The sequence below is a fragment of the Doryrhamphus excisus genome, chromosome 18 (assembly GCF_030265055.1).
Source record: "Doryrhamphus excisus isolate RoL2022-K1 chromosome 18, RoL_Dexc_1.0, whole genome shotgun sequence".
Classification (NCBI taxonomy): domain Eukaryota; kingdom Metazoa; phylum Chordata; class Actinopteri; order Syngnathiformes; family Syngnathidae; genus Doryrhamphus; species Doryrhamphus excisus.
The window spans coordinates 10,153,649-10,172,428 of NC_080483.1; the positions used below are offsets into that span (position 1 = coordinate 10,153,649).

Sequence of the window (18,780 nt, forward strand, 5' to 3'; positions counted from 1 at the left end):
CAGTTTGGTTTGTTTACAGAGTTCTTATCCGCAAGCAAAAGAAAAGCAGCGTACATATTTTGAGAAAGAAAACTGAAGTAGCTCCTAATAAACCACCTGACCTTGGACCCTTCGAGATTTTTACTAGCATCATTCAGAACTTCAGAATGATAACAAACTGGGGAGGAAAATGGGGCCGTCCTGTATTCTACTGTTAGCCGCGTTAAGGAGATTAGTTTTATCTGATAGGAGACTTGACGGCACTAAGCAACAAAGTGGAGATTGTGGAGTTGCTGCATTGAATGCATCATTCAGGACTAGACATGCTAACATATAACAACAATGTAGAACAAGGGTTTTCTGTATTTGTAAAGACACATTTTAACCAAGATGAGACTGAGGGCAGTAAGCAGCAAAGTGGAGACTGCGGAGTGTGGCAATGCAGTGTCCAGTGTCCAGCCTAGCAACAGAGTATGTCACCCCTATGGTAGCAACAGTACCTTGTGGTTTTCTTTTTTACCAATTGAAACATGGCGTCGACATAAGCGGTTGTCAATGTAACCAAAACTGAAATGAACCGTTGCTTGCATACTGCGAGGGACATAAGGATAATTGGCAATGATAAAAGGTTTTTTAACATTAGTTGGTTGACATATGTCGACATAAACGGACCAAATTTTGGGCTTCAGATTTTTTGTCGACAAAAGCAGCCGACCTTGTAGCTCAAAGTCGACTTAAGCTAGCAGTTTTAAGTCATAAGAACAACATGATGGTCAATAAGTTGGTCAACACAGACAATTTGTCGACAGAATTCGTGTCGACTTAAGCGGGTTTCCACTGTAGAGGCAAGTCAGTGCAACAAGGTTTTTTAACCTTAATTGGTTGACATATGTCGACAAAAACGGACCAAATTTTGGGCTTCAGATTTTTTGTCAACAAAAGCAGCCGACCTTGTAGCTCAAAGTCGACTTAAGCTAGCAGTTTTAATCATAAGAACAACATGGTAGTTGATGAGTTGGTCAACACAGACAATTTGTCGACAGAATTTGTGTCGACTTAAGCGGTTTTCCACTGTAGAGGCAAGTCAGTGCAACAACAGGCCCAGATCCAACCTCATACCCAATGAGCAATGTTGTACCATGACACAAAAACACCCAACACAAGTTAGTCCTCCTCCTTTTTCTCTCTCTCTCCTATATCTGCCATCCACCCCTTCCTTGGTCACTCTCTTAAGTGATTGCTACATTTCATCTGATGGGGAATCGGCCGTCAGTGCGCTGAGGTATCATTATGCAAATCATGGGCAATTCAATTTCAGTTGGTCGGAGGAAAAGGAGGAGGACTATTTCTAATTAGGTTGAGGCGCGGCACTCAAGATGAAGAGAAAGATGTGTGATAGAAAGAAGGCATGAGTAGACGAGGGAAGGAGGTGAGGAAATATCCAACTGTAGCACAAGTGGCATCGCTTTATTCTTACGGTAAAGGTTCTGTATTTTACTATTTCTTAACTATTTTAAATAATATGTTGCACAATAGTGTATTGGATGCTGGAATTTGAGCAATTTAAAGTGCTTTTAGTAAACAATATCGGGAACACGGTGTCTTGTGTCTGTAGTTTTAATGCTAATATGCTAATGCTAATATCTTATATGTATATATCTTGTTAAATTGTCTTTTTTTAACTCTACTTTTATATACTTTTTTTTTTAACTTGACTACTGCACTGAAAGGAGAAGCTCTCCAATCTCGTACATCTTGTATAATGACAATAAAGGCCATTCCATTCCATTCCATTCCATTCTAATGTAATAATGTTGCCATATAATAGATGCCATACGTAATATTAATGGGGACACAAACATTAGCAACACTAGTGTAGCTCTGTGAGCTAAAATGCTAACATTAAAAACACATTTTAACATCATTCCCCTATAATGACCAAAACATACAGCTCCCATGTTTGTATCCGGGTGCATTTTAAGTCGTGTAGCGAAGCCTGCTTTTATAAAGAAATCTTTATAAAATACTGTGGTTGCTTGTGTTTACAAAGATATATTTTTGTTTCTAAGGGCATGAAGGTGCGTGAGTCACATGCACAGTTTGCACACACGGTATATAAGAACACGTGTGGGCGTATGAATAATATACACAGGGCCATACAGTCACAGTCATGGAGGAGAGGATTGAGCTGAGATCAGCGGCTTGCAGTGAAACATTCTGTCAGCACAGCCCGCCGCTGCTCACAATTGGACTCTTTAATTCAAAGCGGAGCAACAATGCTCTGTGAAACCAAATCAAGTGTATGTAGTCAGCAGATGAGCTTTTTTTCTTCTTCTTCTTCTTCTCTCCTTCTTCTTATTGTTATCTTCATCTCTGTTTGCCTCCTGCCAGTCTCTGCTTTATACACTCCTATTTTTCTTTGTGCCCCAAAATACAATAAAGGAAATATGTAGTGGTTTTTGTTAAAAAGCAGTTTTAATGGTAACAATAGGGCCTCTTTTGTTGTCATGGCAACACCCAATCACCTACTTGAGTGGGCTCCAACATGATTTCCAAACTAGGGTGGAAACAGGGTGCAAAATGGGTGACTAGTAATTTAATTTTGAGTATCACTTGGCAAAGGTTTTTTTTGTTATTAATGTTCATTAAGACTAAAATGGAGTCTTCTGTTTGGGGAAACCTGCTTATTCTGTGGTGCATTATAGTATGTTTATGTTTATTGGAGACAGCGAACGGGTAGCACAAGACATTTGATCTGTGGCAGGCCAAATGAACGAATGAGAAACCCAGCTTCTGTAAGCGTTTAGTGGGACCACTGGTTAGTTATCCCATTTAAAAAATATACAGTTTTTTATTTTTGAAAACACAATTATTTCTTAATGTAATGTAATATAATATAATGTAATATAATATGGTTGTTTGTCTATATGTGCCCTGTGATTGGTTGGCGACCTGTCCAGGGTGTACCCCGCCTCTCACCCAAAGACAGCTGGGATAAGCTCCAGCACCCCCCGCAACCCTTGTGAGGAAAAGCGGTAGAAAAGGAGGAGAAGCGGTAGAATGAATGAATGAATATAATATAATATAATATAATATTATAGAATTTTATAATATAATGTTAATATTTATTTTTTATCTATAGTTTTTTGTGTCTTTCAAAATTATATTTACACGTTATATATTTGATAGAATGAATGAATGAATGAATAATATAATATAATATAATATTATAGAATATTGTAGAATATTATAATATAATATATAATATAATGTTAGTATTTATTTTTTATCTATAGTTTTGTTGTGTCTTTCAAAACTATATTTACACGTTATATATTTGATATGTTCCAGTTGTACTCTTATGAAAACCTACCAGTAGGAATGCAATTAAGGCACAGCCAATTATTACATATGTAGCCATTTTTCTTGTTATTTGTCAGCGCTTTACTCCACAGACGACAAGGTAGTCCTGAGAGAATGATATTTTTCCCCGGTCATCGCTTTCCGTCATGCTAAAAAGCAGCATGATGCAATACAGATGGTGTGTGTGATGTGCTTAAGGAAACAAGATAACATATAAAGTCACAAGATTTCCTATTCAATCAGTCATTTTCTCCAAGATTCATTCCCTCCAGATGCTGCAGGTAGTTAAAAAAGAAAAAAAAAAGACAAGAAGAAAAGGTTACTGTATGATCTAAATCTCCTGGCAGCCATCTGTTGTCTATTTGCAACAAACGGCAGCTAGCCAGAGAACGAGGTTTTGTATCTGCGCTCTGCAAGTTGTTGTTTGCTGGTCGTGTTGTCACCGTAAAAAAAAACCCACCTTGTAAAACCAAATGAGGGGTTATCGAACCAAGACATGAGTAGAAAATAAAGTTTATTTTCTTCCGACGGTGTTAGAAAAAGTCGAGATAAATCACATGATGCGGAAATCATGATGAGCACAGGGATAAAGACCTTAAAGACCAATAAAGACCACGTTTTGTGGACTTGCTGCATGATGTGGAACTTTTCACTGCAGCTCCAGTGGATCTGGTGCATTACTGCTGCACTTGACCCTGATGCAAATGGACATTTGCACATTTATTCATGCCACAAAATCTCTTGTTTTTGCATGCAGATCCGTTTTTTTGTGGGGTTTTCATTCCTGGTCCAGCAACTGCGAGTAGTTGGCATGCCCATAACCATGTACGCCTTAGAATGAATAAGATGTGTCACCGAAATCAGTCAATTTGTGGCGCTGTAAACACTAAATTCCACATTTCCAACCTATTTACAGTATTTCCACATATAGGAACCCCTGCCAAAAAACACAACTTTTACTCTCAGAAAAGTACCTGTAATTACCGTATATTATAGTTCATAAGTATATATTAACCCCTTTGAAGCAGCAGCACATACTGATGCACATGTGTGTTTAATGTGCAGTGCTAAAGATGGTCTTACTTAGTCGCTTCCAGTGTCGTGAGTCCATTTTTAAAGCCTGCGTCTGTCCGCAGTGCCTAGTTTCATTTTCTGTAATAGTTCTTTTCAATGTAACTTTGAGTACAAAAAAAAAACCCCAACGCATCATCTGTTTAAAACATGCTATTAAAGTGAATCATTGTCTGATATGGACAATTACATTGCTGCAGATGTTGCATAACGCCATTATAGCGAGCAGACTGACAGGCTAATGGGTTTTGTCATTAAAAATAGCAGCGATGGAACAATGTGTTATTTTCTTGAGCTGCATTGTTGAGTGCATACTGTACATACAGAGTGGGCGACCATCTCCATCATGCACACACATTAGTGTTTATGTATACAATAGTGGAGTGATAGGATTTCCCCCCCGTAAGCCCGTCTAGTCTGCACATTCCTCTCATCAGTGCAATGTGATGTGTGCGAGCCTTTTTGGCTAAGCCGGCAAGAATGTTGCCTAAAAGAAACACATGTGTTGCATTAAGTCCAGATCTGCGTACATAGTATAACAGCAAACAGCTAAGGTTACAGGTAACTATATCCTCGCAGCTGTGCCTCTGACTTTACAGTCGAGGCAAAGCCATTGTTGGAATAGCACGCGTGTGTTACACTGTGCCACTTTGGGAAATGATTGTACTAAGAGTGATGCATTGTACAGTCACAGGAAACAATGTGTTCTGAAAGGTAATTATACTTAAGTTGACATATAGTAAGTGTTATGCCACGTCGCTTGTATGAACATCGATCCCTCACTCTATTGTGGTTTTTAAAAAATCCATTTACCAATAAATGATTGCTGTTTCGTGGTTGACTATAGCCTATTATTAGTGAAAACATATTGAAAAACAAGTCATATGTCACATTCTGGTCACTTGGCATCAGCAATGTTACATTGATGAGAAATTAGAACCTCAAACAATGCAAACAACGATGAGCGAATTCAAGAAACCATACAAGCAGTTGATGTTTGCTAAATACAAGGATGAAGAGTCTTGAACCAGTCATGATGTGCTATACATATATATACACATATTGACACTTACTATGGTACCCATTATGTCATTGGATGGTCATATCACCTTGTACTTTGGAATGTTCCAAAAATCAACTTAAACTATATTAGGAAAGCAGGAAGTGAACAAATGTAACAGTTACTGATTGTAAAAGTACCAGATTGAGGGGTAGGATTTAATAAGCTTTGCTTCTTCCTACTCCTTTTGGACATGTGGAACTGTGAACTGATTATGTGATGCATTCAATTGTAATCTGATGCATGTTCAAATGAAATAAAGCCATTACCATTACCATTACCATTACCAAATTAAATTCCATTACTTTACCTTAACACAGGGGTGGGAAAACTAGAGCGCAGGGGCCACATCTGGCCCGTCAAGCGTTTGAATCCTGAGTTGTTTCCAAAGTATTTCATTTAACATACAAGCAAAGCTGGCCCCGGGTCCATTTTGTTAACTCAATGCGGCCCGTGAGTCAAAAAAAATTTCCACCCCTGCCTGAACACCTCCTCCCATTCCATGTAGGAATGGTAGGTTTTGGCTTTTTACATTGTCTTTATTCCTGACACCGATTTAAACTTTATCTTAAGTGTAGAATAAATAAATTGGCCGCCAACAAGTTAGCTTGTGAGCATTCTATGTTTAAAGCGGCTGCTGTCTCTTGTTTCCCTGCAAGGATACAATAGTGGTTTCCCAAGAGCTTGCAATATTAAAATTTGAGATCCTTGTTGAGAAAAAAATATGAGCATTCATTTAATGTAATTTAATTAATTAAAATTATTATAATAAATTATATTAATTAATATATAATAAATAAAAATAATAAAATAAATTAATTAATTTAATCACATTTTGAATTCAATTTAATCATAAATTAACAAATTAATAATGCAATAAATTAATAAATCAAATTGCTTATTTTGCTATCCTGAATATATTGCCATGTACATGCATGTCTTTATTCCTTGTCTCTCAGCTCCAAACAGGCAGGAAGAGAGTTCACTCTGTGCATTGGTTTTGAGTGAAAAAAGAGGCACATTTATTCTTGCTCTCTTACTAATCTCACGTGATAAAACAAAGATGCCTATATTATATTCTGTAAGTGTTGTGCATGAACAAGTTCAACAGAACGTCATTTTTCCGAGAACATTGAACTGAACGCAATTGTTTTGGAAATAAAGAAGTTGAACGTGAGAATCAGTGCCACTGTTTAGGTTCAGTTATTACTTGATGGAATTTGTACTGCAGTACTGCTGTAACAGCATGTTATTGTCACTGCACACATTTTTACTAGCAGGCAATACAATACATGAAGTACCCACAAAGCATTGCACACACTAGCATAACAATCCAGCAATTCTTAAAGGGAAACCTATTGTGTTCATTTGCGGCGTTTTGTATTGAGTTGTTTTCTTTGAAAAACAAGGTCAGCCTTTCATTCTCACTTTTCACCTAATCAAATTAAAATGAACTGAGTCCAAATTGAAATGGCGAACTATGAAGGGTAATGTTTATTTATACACTGTGTGAACTGAGCTTTGAACTAGTTCATGAGAACAATGAACTGGCACAACACTGCATTCTTACAATATTTTCTAATGTGTAAAATAGCACATCATATCCCCACGCATGCTGTAAGGCACTGGCAAAAAATAAAGCCAATAGAATGTCAAATGTTTATATTGTTTAGACATACACCGAAAACAACAATCTATATTTTAGATATGTATGTTTAGACCTCTTAAATTTGGAATATTTAAGTTTTAACATGTCTTAATGTTGCTTGAAATGGAAGGGGGGCCACCAAACTTAGCTTTAACCTCCTGTCCAATTAATAGTACAAAATAAATACATAGTAGGCTGCACGGGGGAGAAGTGGTTGGCACACAGGCCACACAGCAAGGAGACACGAGTTTGATTCCACCCTCGGGCATCTCTGTGCGGAGTTTGCATGTTCTCCCCGTGCATGCATGGGTTTTCTCCGGGTACTCCGACTTCCTCCAACATTCCAAAAACATTAATTGGCGACTCCAAATTATGAATGGTTGTTTGTCTATATGTGCCCTGTGATTGGCTGGCGACCAGTCCAGGGTGTACCCCGCCTTTCGCCCGAAGACAGCTGGGATAGGCTCCAGCACCCCCGCGACCCTCGTGAGGAAAAGTGGTAGAAAATGAATGAATGAATGAATGTTTGTCTATATATGCCCTGTGATTGGCTGGCGACCAGTCCAGGGTGTACCCCGCCTCTCGCCAGAAAACAACTGGGATAGGCTCCAGCAAGCCCATGACCCTCATAAGGATAAGCAGTAGAAAATGAATAAATACATGTGCAAAACCCCTTAAACAATGACACATCTCTTCCAAGCACATATTAATAAAACTAAGTACGTAGTATTTGCCACATGAGTCTGTTGAAAATGCTATAGCTTGGAAAGTACACAATCCCATACTCAAAAAGTCAGTGGTAGATGTAAAACATTTCAGACTGTGCACTTTTTTTCAATACTCCAGGCTCAACATTTCAAAGAAATGATATTATAAAGCAGAATACTGGCCAAAAAAATGTGGCTTTTGACAATCATTTGTCTGTTGCATCTCATTTATTATATCCAAGCATTGTTTAGAGTCAAGGAGTCTTAGCTTTTAAATGTAAATGCATAGTTTCTAAGTTTCCAAGCTTTTTGCAGAGCGTATAAAGCAGTCTGTGTTTTGAGGGTATTGCCAGCACTCCTAATGAGTCCGTCAGGGCTAGTTAGAGCAGCCTGGCCGTCTCGTGTCCCCTCTGGGCTGCAGACAGCTGTTATTAGCTGGTAATGCTACTGTAAGCCACAGGGCCAGATTAGCATCCCAGCCAAAATATCAAATATTCACTTACGTGTCGCTTGTGTCACAGGCGTCCAGTCATGGTAAGGTTTACACCTCAACTTCTGCTTCATCGCATATTTGACTGTCTGTGATGCTCCATTAGCTCAGCATCCTCTTAATATCCTGCTAAGAGTTTATATAGCATTCTTCCAATTATCGTCCATGCGTGGTATGGAAATAAGCTTTTGCATACATTGCTAGTGGGTTTTTGCTTGCATGGTAATTGCATGATAATCACTAGGCAGGCCCCATAAACACAATCTGTTTATAGCACTTGTAATATATACAGTAAGTGAGGCTCTTTAAGCTCCAAGAAAGGTTGTACCAAGAAATTGAAAGCAGGGGCAGGTTTTTGTATAGTTTTTCCTCACTTAATTGTGTAATTATGTAAGCATTTCTCACTGCAAAGTACTTTGAAGCCAGCATGTGTGCCAGGATTTAGAAGTAGTATTTTGTTCTATTATGATTCATTTGATTGTTGTCGCAGTGGTGATGTAATACTACATGCGGCAGCTTTTCCTTCAGACCGGAAAAGCCTCAAAATACCTCACTTTTTGATGACTTTCGATTGAACAGATTGTAGATCCTCACTTCCTAACAGCTATGGGCTAGCGATTCATGCTAACAATGGGATTTAGCTTTGTGCTAACTTGGAACTTTTCTTTCCCTCGATGTTCGCAACTGACATTTCCATTATTTATGTTTGCTTTAAATCCACATTAATTTCGCATGAAAGCAAAAATACAATTTTTTGGTGTTTTTTTTTCTTTTTTTCAGGGCAGATACGGGGGTACAGAACGAGGTGTGAGGCTCTACAGTTCTCTGCCCATGCGCCCCAACCCCGACAGCAAGAGACTGCCATCTTCTGGGGTAAGGCCTCTTCCTAGTACAGTGCGGCCCGCCACAAATACATTTGGACCGCCACAAATACATTTGGACCGCAACAAATACATTTGGGCGCTTGTGTTTTGGACCGCCACAAATACATTTGGACCGCCACAGATACATTTGGGCACTTGCTCATAAACACATATAAACAATTATAATGCATCTGCCTGAGAATAAGAAGAAAGTGCAAGAGATATTGTTTTGACCCCACTAGATACCCATTTATCCATCCATATATTTTCTATGCCACTTATCCTAACTTGGCTCGCGGGTACATCCTTGACATGAAACTAGCAGCGGGTTTGTTTTGCTATTCATGTTTTCTTAATCACTTTTTACAAATTATGCAAATCGGTTGATTATGGTATTACGTCATATCGCCTCAATTCACCACAGCTATAAAAAACATTGCAGTTCTGTGGGAAACACTGTATTATATATAATTTTTTTATGTCATAGCAGGCCGGTCATATGCTTTTGTGGGCCATTTGTGGTCTAAGGGCTGCAGGTTACTTACCACTGCTCTACAGAACTAATTCATGGCCATAAAAGAAGCAAAAATATTGCTTTAAACTTCCTGAACCTTCACCCATTTGAACTTCCCTTACTTGAGGGGCCTTCTTAGTGCCTATTTGCCCAAAAACAACATCACTGGCCATCACAAGGCTTCCAATAATGCAGCCATCTTGGCTTTTGTGTGGGAGCTCCATGCATGACTCGCTTTGTTTGTGCACACACACACACACACACACACACACATATCGTATAATTTTTTTTTATAGCAGCTGTTTTTGAGGGCACCAAAGACAAAATAATTTCATTACAACATTTTTTCCAACAGCTGAAGTTCAGCCATGCTGCTCTTGCAATACTTTGACTTTGACAAAAGTGCTGCAACACTACTTTCTGCTCATATGACATAACTCTATTTGCCTTCTCTCTTTAAATAAAGAAATCATAATTACAATCGAGCTCGCCTTGCTTTTTTTACGCAACAAAGGGGAGACAATGGGAGGAACAATCAAAGCAAAAAAAAAGAAATTAATTTAATCTCTCCACCTTTTTTTCATGTTTTTGAATTATCTCCTGGCTGCTTTAGGCCTGAGCTAGGAAGAGGGGGAGGGTTGGGCTGTGACGGAAGGGGGGGACAAAGCAAAGGCTCCATAATACTGTTAGTGCCAACCTCTTGATTTTATTTTAATTACAAAATGAATTGTGTTGATCTCTGATGTCCTAAATTATTTATGAAGATATAGAGTGCTAACAAAGCATTTCCAAGAAACCCAACTACTATTTCCAAAGTGAATCTAGTTAATGTCGTTCGGGACCCGGGCGGGAGATGCTAATAAATCACGGGAATGAGTTTCTTGTCAAAGACATACATGAAGTCATAAAGATTTACAGTATATCCACTTCCATCTGATCCTCTCTGGTGCTGCGTGTAAATCTAAGCTCAGATATTTTGGTGCAACAGCAAAGAGCGCTTACTCTGATCCAAATGTTGTGCACAGAAAAAGAAGACATTAAATCAGGTGCCAATGGAGGGCAGAGACACTGCATGTTTTCTCTTTGACCAGTTTCTCCAGCAAGTAATTGGTGAGCTCATTCCTTCAAATTGAAGGAGCTGTTAAAATCACCTGCTTTAGTGAGCGGCTGGAAAGAAAACCTGCAGTCTGTAGTCATTTGGGGGCCCAAGGCAAACCCAGCCCAACACATCCTTGTATGACAATAACAGCTTTTTCCATTTTTACAAAACTCTCAACTTAATTTGCTGTTTTACATATAAATTTTAGCATCTGCTAACGAGTGTGAATATGAGAAAACTCTCCTATTGAAATTTGTGACTTCATTATTATGTTTGCTGTATATTTTTATCCAATCTCAATCGCTGTCCACAACCACCAAACATGAGTAGTGTTGCATATTTTTTACTCCTCTCAATGTGCCTTTTTGTCCTGGTGTTGTTCTGTTGAACTGTAGCGTTTTTGTATCTTTGTTAAAACATATTGCTGCAGTACTCCTTCTGTTGCTGTTGTCCTTTTTTGAACCAAAGATTAATTTACAAGCTAGCAAGCTAGTGTTGACACAGGAGGCAGTATGAAGTAGATTGATTGACAGTGGTCTACAGCCAATCAGGATAGGGAAAACAATGGCTGGTGCAGACAGATGACAGAGACAATAGAGAGACACTCAACTTCCAACAATGTAATTATTCTTAAAGGGCCAGGCTCTACCTATAGCAGCATTCATACTCTATAATAATAAAAACAAACACAACAAACAGCGCTAAAACAATTTCGCAAAATGACAAATCCATGAAAGGTGAAGTGCCATAGAGCAAGGGACATTTTACATGTATTATCATTCACAGTAGCGATGCCATAGCTCACAGACTTGCTGCTTTCTTCCCATGAGACAGCATGTCTCTAAATGGGAAATATCATCACGTTTTTGCCACAAGATCTCGTGACACCCATAAATGTCAATACCGATAACAGCATATGAGTGTTTTTGAATGCATTCTTATTTGTGAATTTGTTAACACAATACCTTCTCTTACTTGTTGATAGTAGGAGATCTCGGCACAAATATCTCAAGTGGTGCGCTTTGCAGAAATGTCGATTGCTCTTTGCCAAAGTCACAGAACATAAATATGACTGCCTTGCTTTGCCTGAAACACAAAGAAAGTTAAGAAGAAGTTAAATTAAAAACATTTGAGAGACCCAAATCAGGATATTTATTGCAAATTTTTAAATTAAACAATTAATTGCATTACCAAAATAGTTGTCGATAATTGGAAAATTGATTAATTATTAAATGTCTAATTGTGGCTTTGGCAACATGGAGTTTGATGCCCGGGAGTGTGATGATGTATATTGCTTTGCAACAATATGATGCCGGCGATTAGAGTATTGCATGTTTACATGGAAAAGTTTCACGTTTTGGTGATAACTTAATGACCATGACAATCTCTGATGGAATGAAATGAGACTTCAATCACTCAGCGTCAAGTATCAGCACCACTTAGCACTCGAAAAAGACGCCATCAGCCTGTCACTGTTGGCACATATGCATCATGCAGACGTGAAAGATTAATCAGCTCATCACTGCTTAGATTGATCACAATTTGTTTAGTTTTTGTAGCACCAGGAATTGTTTTTGCTTTCTTTGTTTATACAGTTTCCTGCCTGAAATATTCCATTCTCAGCATCAGGCATCAAACATCCTTGCTGAGTGGTTTGACGTGAGTCACATCAACCAACGTTTATCAGGAAATTGAGGCACGTCTTATTTTAACATAAGAAAATTATCTGGAAAACATGAATTAAAACAACCTGCTCATGTTAGGATATACATATAGTGTGTGTTTGTGTGTGTATGACAAGATTCTGCTTTCTTAATAGGTTCTCTCTTAAATATTCGCTACAGAACAGCTCTCATGCAATATTAAAATCCCACCAAAATATGGAATACGTTGCCCTAACTCTCTCTCGCTCAACATAATTGACTATGCACGGCTCCAAATCATCTTGAAGAGAGTGGAAAGAGGGACATGCATGATCCAATGCAAGGAAACTGGGATAGGGGGATATAAATCCTTAGATGATCCCGTCATCTCATCACGCTATCACACATTGTGAACCTTCACCCCCTCCACGCATCACCGTCAAGCTAAAACCCAAACAACATCAACAAATACCAATTTCTGCTAGATGTTTTTTCACCACAGCATAACAGTCTTTTCCAAGGCAAAGATACAGGCCATGCTCTTATAAAATGTACTTTTGCCAGCTTGCGGTTGTTTTTCCAGCTTAAAACTAAACCAAACATGCTCACTTCTATTGTGGAATTGCATCATCAACTCTTTGTGCCTCTCACGCAAAAAACAAATAATGTAAAAGACATATACATAAAGATTTACATTCGAAATTTTCAATAATTTCAATATTTCATAATTTTCAATCTTGGTTGACTCGAAGTTATTGACGTATGGGTGTTAACACACCAAAGCAGAATTACGATGCTATCTATTGTACATAGTTATAACGACAAGCTACCCAGACAGTCCCATTATGATGTGTTTCTAAATCTAAAACAATTGCTTATCTACAAACAATGCACCAAATTTAATTCTGGTGGTCCAAATGTATCATTTGTGGCCGCTCGCTACAAATGAATGAATGCATGGGAAACACTGACTGATGAATAGTTGTCCAAGTTCAAGACTTTGCCTGTTTTTTGTTCATCACTTTATTTCACTCCTATTTTATAGTTCTTTATTTATCCACAAACATGTTTCATTAAGTGACTACTTTAAATTTTTTTTGTTTTTCCAAACTATTTTGGTGTCATGTGCACTTAAAAGAGGCTTTCGGGACATCATTAAAAAGTCACATTTGCATAAAAGCGTGCTTGATTTTACGCTTGATATTGTTACACTTGTGACGAATGTTAAAATATGAATAAAACAAACCTGTAGAGTTAATACAGGTGTTATGTTGCTGACAGTTTGACCCTGGAACATATTCAAATTATTTCCTACGGGGGAGAAAAAAAAGTGTTTCTAAATCCAAACACCAACCCAAAAGGTATGCGGTTATTCTTGCATATGTGACAAAATCACAAAGAATCATCCAGAGCAAGCCATATACATCTCTGCGGAGGTGGGGAGGTGGTCTCGTGCACCTTGGCAGGAAATGAGGAGGTGTTGGAGTTGGAGGTTGAGTAACAGAGGAGGCGGCTGCGGCGGAAGTGACAAGCCTACTTTTAACTGAACTGGTGACTACTGGTGCTTGGTGGTGGTGGTTGTGGACAGAGATTGAGATTGGGGGGGAGGATAAAAAAAAAAAAAAAACGGGAAGGAAGGTAGGAGGATGAGTGGGTGGATGGGAGTGGGGGTGGGGGTGTGGGGTGTGCAGGCACCTACTGCACCTTGACACTTTGCTCTCTTGCTGCAGCTCCTGATAAGTGCAATAGAAAAACGTCTGGTGTCTTCCTGCATGTTAAGTGCTTGCCATCTCCTCTCTATTGTTGCCTCCATGCAAGCTGACGCTTTACTCAGGACAGGCAATAATAATAATAGACTCACAGTGGAGATGCTGGTTGAATTCCATATTGGTCTTATGGTAACAGTATTTTTCTGACAGGAAATGATGTAACATGTAAAGCATGTCACACAAGTGTGCTAAGAAGTAAATATAAAATACAACAAAGGAGTCAAATACAGAGATGCTTGATATTGGCTTTCTTACCGATATCCAATAGGAGCCAAGTCCGAGGGAAATGATGAGGAGCATTCAATTCATTCATTCATCAAAATTCCACAAAATAAGAGTTTTGAATGCACCTTGACTAAACTTAGACTTTTAGCCAGCAGGTTTGGAGAACATGTTACATGTTATTCCTGTAGACTGAAGCTTTGAAGATACTTTATATATATATATCTATATATGTCGAGTGGTTAGCTCGCAGACCTCACAGCTAGGAGACCAGGGTTCAATCCCACCCTCTGCCATACAGTGGGGCAAAAAAGTATTTAGTCAGCCACCAATTGTGCAAGTTCTCCCACTTAAAAAGATGAGAGAGGCCTGTAATTTTCATCATAGGTACGCTTCAACTATGAGAGACAAAATGAGAAAAAAAAATCCAGATAATCATATTGTTTGATTTTTAAAGAATTTATTTGCAAATCATGGTGGAAAATAAGTATTTGGTCAAAAACAAAAGTTCATCTCAATACTTTGTGATATACCCTTTGTTGGCAATGACAGAGATCAAACGTTTTCTGTAACTCTTCACAAGATTTTCACACACTGTTGTAGGTATTTTGGCCCATTCCTCCATGCAGATCGCCTCTAGAGCAGTGATGTTTAGGGGCTGTCGCTGGGCAACACGGATTTTCAACTCCCTCCAAAGATTTTCTATGGGGTTGAGATCTGGAGACTGGCTAGGCCACTCCAGGACCTTGAAATGCTTCTTATGAAGCCACTCCTTCGTTGCCCGGGCGGTGTGTTTGGGATCGTTGTCATGCTGAAAGACCCAGCCACGTTTCATCTTCAGTGCCCTTGCTGATGGAAGAAGGTTTTCATTCAGAATCTCACGATACATGGCCCCATTCATTCTCCCATTTACACGGATCAGTTGTCCTGGTCCCTTTGCAGAAAAACAGCCCCAGAGCATGATGTTTCCACCCCCATGCTTCACAGTAGGTGTGGTGTTGTTTGGATGCAACTCAGCATTCTTTCTCCTCCAAACACGACGAGTTGAGTTGATACCAAAAAGTTCTATTTTGGTTTCATCTGACCATATTACATTCTCCCAATCCTCTTCTGGATCATCCAAATGCTCTCTAGCAAACTTCAGACGGGCTTGGACATGTACTGGCTTCAGCAGGGGGACACGTCTGGCACTGCAGGATTTGAGTCCCTGGCGGCGGAGTGTGTTACTTATGGTAGCCTTCGTTAATATGGTCCCAGCTCTCTGCAGGTCTTTCACTAGGTCCCCCCGTGTGGTTCTGGGATTTTTGCTCACCGTTCTTGTTATCATTTTGACCCCACGGGGTGAGATCTTGCGTGGAGCCCCAGATCGAGGGAGATTATCGGTGGTCTTGTAGGTCTTCCATTTTCTCACAATTGCTCCCACAGTTGATTTCTTCACACCAAGCTGCTTAACTATTGCAGATTCAGTCTTCCCAGCCTGGTGCAGGTCTACAATTTTGTTTCTGATGTCCTTTGACAGCTCTTTGGTCTTGGCCATAGTGGAGTTTGGAGTGTGACTGTCTGAGGTTGTGGACAGGTGTCTTTTATACTGATAACCAGTTCAAACAGGTGCCATCAATACAGGTAACGAGTGGAGGACAGAGGAGCTTCTTAAAGAAGAACTTACAGGTCTGTGAGAGCCACAAATCTTGCTTGTTTGTAGGTGACCAAATACTTATTTTCCACCATGATTTGCAAATAAATTCTTTAAAAATCAAACAATGTGATTATCTGGATTTTTTTTTCTCATTTTGTCTCTCATAGTTGAAGCGTACCTATGATGAAAATTACAGGCCTCTCTCATCTTTTTAAGTGGGAGAACTTGCACAATTGGTGGCTGACTAAATACTTTTTTGCCCCACTGTATCTGTGTGGAGTTTGCATGTTCTCCCTGTGCATGCGTGGGTTTTCTCTGGGTACTCCGATTTCCTCCCACATTCCAAAAACATGCTAGGTTAATTGGCGACTCCAAATTGTCCATAGGTATGAATGTGAGTGTGAATGGTTGTTTGTCTATATGTGCCCTGTGATTGGCTGGCGACCAGTCCAGGGTGTACCCCGCCTCTTGCCCAAAGACAGCTGGGATAGGCTCCAGCACCCTCCGCGACCCTCGTGAGGATAAGCGGTAGAAAATGAATGAATGAATTACACAAAATACTGGAAAATATTCTTATTGGTAGCTCTAAAATGGAAAAATCAATCAAAACATGACACTAAAGACAAAAATATCGAATGGCAAATTAATGGTAATAAACAGTGATGTGAAAAAGTGTTTACCCCCTTCCTTATTATTATTATTTTCTTTTGCATGTTTGTCCCACTTTATATATATCTATATATGTATATATATATATATATATATACAGAAAACCGGGTAATTATAGACGCTATATATTTCTCACTAGAATTTTACCCCACAAACATGCAGAGTATCTATTCCTTCAAGGTCTTTTCCCTAATAGGCACTGGTGGAAAAAAAAAAAAAAAACGCCCCAAGAGCTTGGCCTGAAGCCGAAACATTCAGTTAGCGGCGGGCCTGAGAGCTGCATGCTGAGTCCGACACTGAACAAGTGCCTGGTGACCTCACAGCACCAGCTGGGGCTTGAAGAAGTATTTAGAAGTCCGATTCTCCACAGTAATGCCATTCGCCATGCCGCAAATAGTCTGGATTAGGGCCCAACATGTAGCAAATATGTGCAGAAAAGAAAGTCAAAACAGCGTGGATGAAGGGAACAGTGCCTGCTATATCAATGCTGTTCTCTGAAATTCAAATGGAAAGCAGCGAAGGGGGTGGGGGTGGGGGGGGGGGGGGCAAAGATGATGAAAAAGGAGAAAGAAACCTCTAGGTTGAATGGGTGGGTCCTTCCTGAGAAAGAAAGCTGCCATCTACTGTATGTATTAGTGCTCTGTAAATATTACATGAGCTCTGCATTCGCTCACTTGTTTGCCATTACTTCCACTGGATGGGTATATTATTTTAGAAACCATGCCTTGTTTATGGAGAGGCATGACCTACTTCCACACACTCCTCTCTCTTTCCCTCTCTTTCTCTTTTCTCTTTCTCACTCGCTCGTCTTCTTCTTCAGTCTGTGAAATCTCAACCGGTCGTCCCCGCTGAACAATTACAAGGCAGAGAGACTCAAATGGAGATGTTTGTAGAAAACAACATGTGTATAATTACGCTTTAATGAGCTCTTGTCAGGGCAGAATGTGCAATTAGATGGGTAATAGAATATTCCGGTTGAATGCGAGTACACACACACACATACACACACACACACACATTGGCTTGTGGAGTCAGCATGGCAGTGATTGAAAGAACGCTCAGTGTATTTCCAGTGCTTATTGACACAACTAGTCTGAACTGGATGCTGCATTTAGAATTTAAACACTACATTGGTGAGCTCCCAAGTATAGAGAGCATATTTTGCACTTTACATGCATGTTTGCAAAATTGCACATTGTGTGTATAAATGTTGCGTCTTATATCAGGCAAATATTTGCATATCTGACATACAAGATATTTCAATATTGCAACAGCTCAATCCAATTATGATACATGTGATTCATGTTTCATTGTTATAATTAATAGTCTGGTTCAGTAATATGGGGGACTGTGTTTGCTTTAATAGGTGATGGTAGTTTAAGCAAAATATTACACAAAACATTGGAAAATATTCTTATTGGAATCTCTAAAATGGAAAAATCATTCAAAACATGACACTAAAGACAAAAAATTGAGTGGCAAATTAATGGCAATAAACAGTGATGTGGCTGCACGGCGGTCGAGTGGTTAGCGCGCAGACCTCACAGCTAGGAGACCAGGGTTCAATGCCACCCTCGGCCATCTCTGTGTGGAGTTTGCATGTTCTCCCCGTGTATGCGTGGGTTTTCTCCGGGTACTCCGGTTTCCTCCCACATTCCAAAAACATGCTAGGTTCATTTGCGACTCCAAATTGTCCATAGGTATGAATGTGAGTGTGAATGGTTGTTTGTCTATAAGTGCCCTGTGATTGGCTGGCGACCAGTCCAGGGTGTACCCCGCCTCTTGCCCAAAGACAGCTGGGATAGGCTCCAACACCCCCTGCGACCCTCGTGAGGAAAGCGGTAGAAAATGAATGAATGAATTACACAAAATACTGGAAAATATTCTTATTGGAAGCTTATTGGAAGAATAGAAAAATCAATCAAAAAATGACACAATCTAATGGCAAATTAATGGCAATAAACAGTGATGTGAAAAAGTGTTTACCCCCTTCCTTATTATTATTATTTTCTTTTGCATGTTTGTCCCACTTAAATGTTTCAGAGAA

The 18,780-nt window shown here is 39.3% G+C and overlaps 1 protein-coding gene across 2 annotated transcripts in view; it reads left to right on the plus strand.

Moving 5' to 3' along the window:
• Nucleotides 1-18,780, plus strand: part of tox2 (TOX high mobility group box family member 2) — a 118,504-nt gene that overhangs the window by 24,142 nt on the left and 75,582 nt on the right. For both annotated transcript variants that reach the window (XM_058055116.1, XM_058055117.1), the window contains exon 2: nucleotides 9,099-9,191. In XM_058055116.1, coding sequence (XP_057911099.1) covers nucleotides 9,099-9,191 — 93 coding nt within the window. The remainder of the gene's footprint in view (nucleotides 1-9,098; nucleotides 9,192-18,780) is intronic.